At 61.7% G+C, this 7,628-nt stretch overlaps 1 protein-coding gene across 1 annotated transcript in view; it reads left to right on the top strand.

Moving 5' to 3' along the window:
• Window positions 1-6: 6 nt before the first annotated feature.
• Window positions 7-7,628, top strand: part of RLTPR (RGD motif, leucine rich repeats, tropomodulin domain and proline-rich containing) — a 12,752-nt gene continuing 5,130 nt past the window's right edge. Inside the window, exons 1-29 of the mRNA XM_011996744.1 lie at window positions 7-114; window positions 368-459; window positions 552-605; window positions 842-904; window positions 1,010-1,134; window positions 1,257-1,348; window positions 1,547-1,617; window positions 1,732-1,805; window positions 1,948-2,023; window positions 2,131-2,219; window positions 2,339-2,433; window positions 2,510-2,596; window positions 2,676-2,788; window positions 2,881-2,958; window positions 3,067-3,143; window positions 3,227-3,331; window positions 3,513-3,582; window positions 3,710-3,791; window positions 3,893-3,989; window positions 4,071-4,128; window positions 4,265-4,437; window positions 4,624-4,786; window positions 4,867-4,968; window positions 6,001-6,129; window positions 6,215-6,328; window positions 6,495-6,655; window positions 6,731-6,818; window positions 7,005-7,145; window positions 7,278-7,379. Coding sequence (XP_011852134.1) covers window positions 75-114; window positions 368-459; window positions 552-605; window positions 842-904; window positions 1,010-1,134; window positions 1,257-1,348; window positions 1,547-1,617; window positions 1,732-1,805; window positions 1,948-2,023; window positions 2,131-2,219; window positions 2,339-2,433; window positions 2,510-2,596; window positions 2,676-2,788; window positions 2,881-2,958; window positions 3,067-3,143; window positions 3,227-3,331; window positions 3,513-3,582; window positions 3,710-3,791; window positions 3,893-3,989; window positions 4,071-4,128; window positions 4,265-4,437; window positions 4,624-4,786; window positions 4,867-4,968; window positions 6,001-6,129; window positions 6,215-6,328; window positions 6,495-6,655; window positions 6,731-6,818; window positions 7,005-7,145; window positions 7,278-7,379 — 2,811 coding nt within the window. The 5' untranslated portion in view covers window positions 7-74. The remainder of the gene's footprint in view (window positions 115-367; window positions 460-551; window positions 606-841; window positions 905-1,009; window positions 1,135-1,256; window positions 1,349-1,546; window positions 1,618-1,731; window positions 1,806-1,947; window positions 2,024-2,130; window positions 2,220-2,338; window positions 2,434-2,509; window positions 2,597-2,675; window positions 2,789-2,880; window positions 2,959-3,066; window positions 3,144-3,226; window positions 3,332-3,512; window positions 3,583-3,709; window positions 3,792-3,892; window positions 3,990-4,070; window positions 4,129-4,264; window positions 4,438-4,623; window positions 4,787-4,866; window positions 4,969-6,000; window positions 6,130-6,214; window positions 6,329-6,494; window positions 6,656-6,730; window positions 6,819-7,004; window positions 7,146-7,277; window positions 7,380-7,628) is intronic.

Raw genomic sequence — 7,628 nt, forward strand, 5'->3', positions numbered from 1 at the left:
GGCTTCCTGTGTGCGCGCTCGTCCGCTGCTGTTTCCCGCCGGAGCTCGTTGGGCCTCCCGGGCCCACCCTGCCCATGGCCCAGACCCCCGACGGCATCTCCTGTGAGCTGCGAGGTAAGCGCTGGCTCTTCCCGCCTTCTTGGCCGGGAGGAAGTAGTGCAGCCCCAAAATCAGAGGCCCACCCAGCGCCCCGGAGGGCCCGGTCAGAGGTTCTCTCTGCTCCCCAGGAGGGCGGGCGCCCCAGATCCTCTCCCTTCCTTCCTCGCTGGCTGCAGATTAGCCCCAGGGCCCCAGCCTGGCACAGACTGCGGGCACCAGTGGCTTATGTGCAAGGACCGAAGTCATCCAGCAGGCTGCCCTTCCACAGGCGAGATCACCAGGTTCCTGTGGCCCAAAGAGGTGGAGCTGCTGCTGAAAACCTGGCTACCCGGGGAGGGTGCTGTGCAAAACCATGTCCTGGTATGGGGCAGGGGACAGAGCCGGGGAGGCAGCTGTGGCCCCACAGAAAGAGCCTCTTGTTCTGCCCAGGGTATCAGACTGTCTTTCCCCAGGCGCTGCTACGATGGAGAGCCTACCTGCTACACACCACCTGCCTCCCGCTGAGGGTGAGTCCCAGGGCCTGGCCACACCTCCCACCCTCCAGCAGCTACCTCGGCAAGGGGCTGCATCTGCGGTCCTTCTTGGCCTTGTGGGCCCTGACTTTGCACCAGCAGTCGGCTCCGGGCAGCCAACAGGAGTGGAGTCCAGGCAGGTCTGGCTCTGCTCCAGGCTGCCCAAAGGACTGGGCTTCCATGAAGGCGGGGTTTGGGGCTTGGTCCCAGCTGATCTAGGCGCTTCCTAGGTGGACTGCACATTCAGCTACCTGGAGGTCCAGGCCATGGCGCTGCAGGAGACACCCCCTCAGGTGAGACATCTACTACCCCACCTGGGCCTGCAGCCTGGTCTTCATGCTACCACCATCACCTGCGCCCATGTGTGGAGCCGAGGCCCAGTAGTCCCCCTTCCCTAGGTCACCTTTGAGCTGGAGTCCCTGCGTGAGTTGGTCCTGGAGTTTCCTGGTGTGGCTGCCCTGGAACAGCTGGCCCAGCATGTGGCTGCAGCCATCAAGAAGGTCTTCCCTCGCTCGACCCTTGGGTGAGGCCTGGCAAATTTGAGGGGCTGACAGGGGAGGAAGGAGGAGGGAGTGCATGAGAAGGGCTGCTTCCCATCCCAGAGGCTGGAAGTCCCTTGCCTCCTTCTGCTTAACCCCCTACCAGGAAGCTATTCCGGAGGCCCACACCTGCCTCCATGCTGGCTCGGCTGGAGAGAAGCAGCCCCTTGGAGTCCACTGGCCCCTGCAGCCCCTGTGGTAAGGGCAAAGGCAGGACCACAGGCCTTCCAGCCTGCCCCAACTCTGCCTCCCCAGACCCGCAAGATGGGGGGTGGCCCCACACTGAACAGAGCCATTCAGGTCACAGCCACCACCTAGCCTGTGGGTCTGGTCTTCCTCCATTGCTGACCTTTTGTCTCTCTCCTTCCCCCCATTGCACCCCTGTCCCCTCCCCAGGTGGCTTCTTGGAGACATATGAGGCTCTGTGTGACTACAATGGCTTCCCTTTCCGAGAGGAGATTCAGTGGGTGAGGGTAGGGCCCTTTTGGAGGGCTCTGGAGACATCTGGTCCCCCATGTGTGCTGAGCCCCTCCCTGCCCCTTGTGTCCCAAGCAAATTGTAAGCATCTCCTTCTTGCCCAGGACGTGGACACCATCTACCATCGCCAGGGCTGCCGCCATTTCAGCCTGGGAGACTTCAGCCACCTCGGCAGTCGGTGTGCAGCCTGCCAGGATGGGAGAGAAGGAAGATCCCGGGGCCCATATCCCTAGGCCTCATCTTCTCCATGGAGGGGCTGCTGGGCCTGGGACCTGGCTGGAGGGCCCTGAGCTCTGCCTCTCTTTCCACCCTCCCACCAGGGACCTGGCCTTGAGTGTGGCTGCCCTATCCTACAACCTGTGGTTCCGGTGCCTCTCCTGTGTTGACATGAAACTGGTGAGGGGGTGGGGGGTAAGGGCAGGGAGGGGCCAAGGGTGTGAGCCAGGGTGCAACCCGCTGAGGGCCAGGGTGCAGCCTGTGAGCCGCCACCCTCTGCTTTTCAGAGCCTTGAGGTCTCAGAACAGATTCTACACATGATGAGTCAGTCATCGCACCTGGAGGAGCTGGTGCTGGAGACCTGCGGCCTGAGGGGGTGAGGGGACAGGGCAGGGCTTGGAGAGAAGAGTCTGGGGGCTTGGGATTGGGGGCTAGTGGACTGGAAGGGGTTGGCAAGCCAGGGGCAGAATCTCATGCCTGGGGTCTGGTCCCCAGAGACTTTGTCCGACGACTGGCCCAGGCTCTGGCGGGACACTCGAGCTCTGGGCTGCGGGAGCTCAGCCTGGCAGGGAATCTGCTGGATGACCGAGGTATGGATGAGCCTGGGGACCGCAGGGGCGGGCAGCAGGAGGAGGTGAGACCCACATGGCTGGTCCCACCCCCTAGGCATGGCTGCACTCAGCAGACACCTCGAGCGTTGTCCAGGAGCCCTGAGGAGACTCAGCCTCGCCCAGACAGGGTTGACTCCGCGAGGTAGGCTGGATGAGGGAGGGGGTGAGGGGAGGGGGGTGGGGGTCTGCCCAACTGCTGAGCCACCCCACCCCACCACCAGGAATGAGGGCTCTGGGCCGGGCACTGGCCACCAATGCTGCCTTCGACTCCGCCCTGACCCACCTGGACCTTTCCGGGAATTCCGGGGCTCTGGGGTCCTCCGAGGACAGTGGGGTAAGTGACTGTCTTCAGGGTGGGATCCTGGGGTTGCTCGGAAGCCCTGGGAGGCCATCCCCGACTCCATCCCACCCCTGTCCTCCCGCCAGGGCCTCTATAGCTTCCTGAGCCGTCCTAACGTGCTGTCGTTCCTGAATCTCGCAGGCACCGACACCGCCCTGGACACTGTGAGGGGGTGCTCCGTGGGGGGATGGATGACCGACAGGGCGGACTGGAGGGCAGGACAGGGAGGGCTCGGTCCCCCAGCGGGTGCAGCCAACAGCCTCCCCCCGCAGCTCTTCGCAGCGCTGTCCCGAGGCTGCTGCACCAGCCTTACCCACCTTGACGCTTCGAGGAACGTCTTCTCCCGCACGTAAGGGGGACCTGTCCGGGCCGGGGGAGGCAGCTGGAAGCCGCCTCCTTGCGCCCCCAGGCCCACCTTCCCACTTCCCCCAGGAAGTCCCGCGCTGCGCCGGCCGCGCTGCAGCTCTTCCTCAGCCGCGCGCGGATGCTGCGGCACCTGGGCCTGGCGGGCTGCAAGCTGCCGCCGGACGCGCTCAGGTCAGTGTCTGACCCCGGCCACGCCCCGCGGGCGCTCCAACCCCGCCCTGGCCTTCGCCCCTCCCCGCTCCTGCTCCGGTCGCTCCCACAACCTCCCCCAGATCCTGGCCCTGCCTCCTTCGTTCGCACCCTGGAGCCCCCTGTCCCAGCTCCCGCCACCCCCTGTAACGTCCCCTCCCAGGGCTCTTTTGGATGGCCTCGCGCTCAACACGCACCTCCGCGACCTGCACCTGGACCTCAGCGCTTGCGAGGTGAGCGCCGGCCCCCAGAGAACACACACTGGGAGTGGCGCTGGAGGCGGGAGGGCAGGGCCGTGGGCCGCCTACCCCTCCCCACTCGCGGCCTGAGTGGGTCCCGTCTCCTACCTCCCACATCCAGCTGCGCTCGGCCGGCGCCCAGGTGATACAAGACTTAGTGTGTGACGCAGGCGCTGTGAGCTCCCTGGATCTGGCGGATAACGGTGAGGCTGCACGGGAGCCCATCCTCGCATCATCCTCTCGATTCCCAGTCCCCACCCTATCCTTGCAACTTCGCCTCGTGCGTGACCCGAGTCACCCCCAGGCTTCGGCTCGGACATGGTGACTCTGGTGCTGGCCATCGGGAGAAGCCGGTCCCTGAGACATGTGGCGCTTGGAAGGAACTTCAACGTCCGGTGCAAGTGAGCCCCCACCCCACTCCTGGGCCTCCCAGACAACACCCTATCACCCCTGTCCCCCACAACTGCGGCCCCTACCCACAGGGAGACCCTGGACGACGTCCTGCACCGGATTGTCCAGCTCATGCAGGACGACGACTGTGTGAGTTCACGGGACCTTGCAGGGTCCTCGGGCAATTAGACCCCTTTGGTCCTCCCTTCTCTTGTTCCCTCAGACCCTGTGACCTGCCCTCACTGACCCCTGACTCCAGCCATCAATGGCTTTCTCTTAACCCCAGCCTCTTCAGTCTCTGTCGGTGGCTGAGTCTCGGCTGAAGCTGGGCGCCAGCGTCCTACTCCGGGCCCTAGCCACCAATCCTAACCTGACCGCGCTGGATATCAGCGGCAACGCCATGGGGGACGCGGGCGCCAAGTTGCTGGCCAAGGCGCTCCGGGTCAACTCCAGGCTCCGGTGGGCGGGGTCAGAGGGGTGGGACCAGCGGGCAGGGGGCGCGGTGGAGAGGAGGGTACCGAGCTAAGGGGCGGGACTGAATGAGGCGGAGCAAATGGAGCAGGTAGACGAGGCGAACGGACGAGGCCGAGGGTTGGGTGGGGCGTTGTGGAGCTCTGTCCCTGACTGAAGCCAGGCCTGGCCCAGGTCTGTGGTCTGGGACCGGAACCACACATCTGCTCTGGGTCTGCTGGACGTGGCACAGGCGCTGGAGCAGAACCACAGCCTGAAGGCCATGCCTCTGCCACTGAACGACGTGGCCCAGGCGCAGCGTAGCCGCCCTGAACTGACAGCACGTGCAGTCCATCAGGTGGGCGTCCCCCTCTTCCCTTGTCCTTCTCTGCACCCTGGCTCTGTCCCTCGGCATTTCTTAATACCCTTTACCCCTAGATCCAAGCCTGTCTCTTGAGGAACAACCGCGCAGACCCTGCCTCTTCTGACCACACGACCTGCCTTCAGTCACTCGGTCTGGTCTCAGACCCCTCAGAGCAGGTCAGTGTCCCCTCCCCAACCACGAGAGGCAGGGCATGAGGAGACCTGTGGCATCCGGGAGCCTCCATGAGTCAGAGGGTCTGACTTTCCTGGAGCCAGAGTGCCTGAACCCTGCTGTCCCAAAGTCCCTCTCCTTGATCTGGAGACTGCTAAACACCCCTTAAATAGCTCTCCAATGACACCCTTGGTTGCGTAACGTTAAGCATGTAAACAGGGTGTTCTGTTAAAGAGGAATTTTTATGTCCTCCCTCAGTTTTCCCCCAATTGTAACCCCATCTCTGACCTCACATATTCAGAGCTGCCCTCTCCTCTCCATGGTGTGTCCAAACCCAGCTGCTCCTTCACTGTCTTCATCTTCCTCTACTACGTTATCTATTGGAGGTGTTTCCACCTCTCCATTCCCAAATACCTCTTCTTTCCTAACCTGCAGAGCCCAAAGGTCTTAATCCAGACATCCTGCAGAGCTTCATGCTCTGCACTTCTCCAAGTGATGTCATCGTCTTCCACAAACCCTGTTCTCTACCCTGGAGCCCAATTCCACTGGTGCCCACAGCCACCCAGTGCTGTGGACAGAGGTTGGGGCATCCTTCCAGGTCTCTCCTGGTCACACTGGAGCCCTCATAGCCCTCCTTCGTCCTGCCTCTAGACCAACCTTCAAACGTGCCACTCTTTACCCCCACACCAATTATTCCCTTGCTCCTCCTGGTCCCTCCTCCAGGGCTACTCACTCTCTTTTCCACCCCTCTCCCAGTCTGTCCTCTGTGTGGACAGACTGAGCTTCTAAAACACAGACATGATTTACAACTGCTTTCCTTCCTATTCTGGGCACTTAGGAAGTATATATAAAGTCCTTAAAATGAACCAAAGCAACAGATAGTTCCTTCCCTCCTTGAACAGATAGGGTTCCAAATTGGCTGGTCTAAGAGTGCCAGCTTCAGGACTTCCCTCTGTTAAAGAGCCTGGGAGGAAGGCAGGCAGGATCTGGGAGACTGGGAGGGAGCTAGGCTGAGACTGATCCCCATTCCCCCCCAGGAAGTGAATGAATTGTGTCAGTCGGTGCAGGAGCATGTGGAGCTGCTGGGCTGTGGGGCTGGGCCCCAGGGTGAAGCCGCTGTGCGCCAGGCTGAGGATGCCATCCAAAATGCCAACTTCTCTCTCAGCGTGAGCACTCCGCCTCCTGCTACAAGGACCCTTCCCCTCTTAGTCAGCTGTCAGCTTGCAACTGCTTTTCCTCTTTGGCCCTCAGATTCTCCCCATTCTATATGAAGCTGGAAGCTCCCCAAGCCATCACTGGCAGCTTGGGCAGAAGCTGGAGGGCCTTCTGGGACAGGTGGGCGAGGTCTGCCGCCAGGACATCCAGGTGAGAGGGTACTCCTGCCCCAGCCCCACCTCCGTTCGCAGGTTTGACCCCCATCCTTTAGTTTTAACTATGATATCCCCTGACTCAATATTCTGTTGGAGTTGGAGCCTCAAGCCAGCAGCCTGGTGTCTGGACATATCCTCACCATGCTCTGACCTTTGTCCAGGACTTCACTCAGGCCACACTGGACACAGCAAGGAGCCTCTGCCCACAGATGCTGCAGGGATCCAGCTGGAGGGAGCAGCTAGAGGGGGTCCTGGCAGGCTCGAGGGGCCTCCCAGAGCTGCTCCCAGAGCAGCTGCTGCAAGATGCCTTCACTAGGCTCAGGTAGGCTGGATGGGGCTGGGCTGGGCAAGGCTAAGCAAAGCCAGCCCATTAACCCCTGTCCTCTCCTGCCCTTAGGGATATGCGGCTATCAATCACAGGGACCTTGGCAGAGAGCATTGTCGCTCAGGCTTTGGCAGGCCTGAGTGCAGCCCGGGATCAGCTGGTGAGGGGGAGATGTGCACACACTTTCGTGCAAACACACACATGCAGTGACTTGGCCATCTCCCTTGCAGGGGCTCTGTAATGTCTTCTGGGGTCATGTAGCGTAGGGCTATTTCAGGGTCCCCTTAGCACCAATGGGATCATGGCTGAGGCCCTACCTGCCATCTTTGGCTGCTTGGTATTGCAGGTGGAGAGTCTGGCTCATCAGGCCACAGTGACAATACCCTCTGCCCTACCGGCACCAGACGGAGGTGAGCCCGGCCTCCTTGAGCCTGGGGAATTGGGAGGTCTTTTCTTCCCCGAGGAGAAGGAAGAGGAGGAGGAGAAGGTAAGTAGTTTTAGAACACGGGGCATAGCACTCCCAATCTTCCCATCTTGCTGTGGAGTGTGGAAGGTGAAAGGCAGTTCTTTTGGGGTGGTGCTCTCCTACCCCAGACTGAGTTTGTGCCCTCCCCACCAGGATGACAGTCCTCCACAGAAATGGCCTGAGCTCAGCCACGGTCTTCACCTGGTTCCCTTCATTCAAAGTAAGTCAGGGCCTTGGGGAAGGGAGTTTACATGGGTGGGCTGAAGCTCCATTAGACTGGGGACCCGGGTACCTGGATGAATTCATTCAGCCTTGTTTGGGTACCCCCCAGCCCTTGACTGGGCCAGGCCAGGACCCCCGTGCAACTTGCAAAGCTGGAGTCTGCTGTGGTCAGCCCGGGGCGGGACCTGGGCAGACTAGGGACTGGACACCGGCTCGACTCGCCTCCCCCATGCCCCTTTCCCTAACCCCGGGACGCGCATGCTTGGCGGCGGCGCGGAACCG

Source organism: Mandrillus leucophaeus, unplaced genomic scaffold, assembly GCF_000951045.1.
Source record: "Mandrillus leucophaeus isolate KB7577 unplaced genomic scaffold, Mleu.le_1.0 Scaffold522, whole genome shotgun sequence".
NCBI lineage: Eukaryota > Metazoa > Chordata > Mammalia > Primates > Cercopithecidae > Mandrillus > Mandrillus leucophaeus.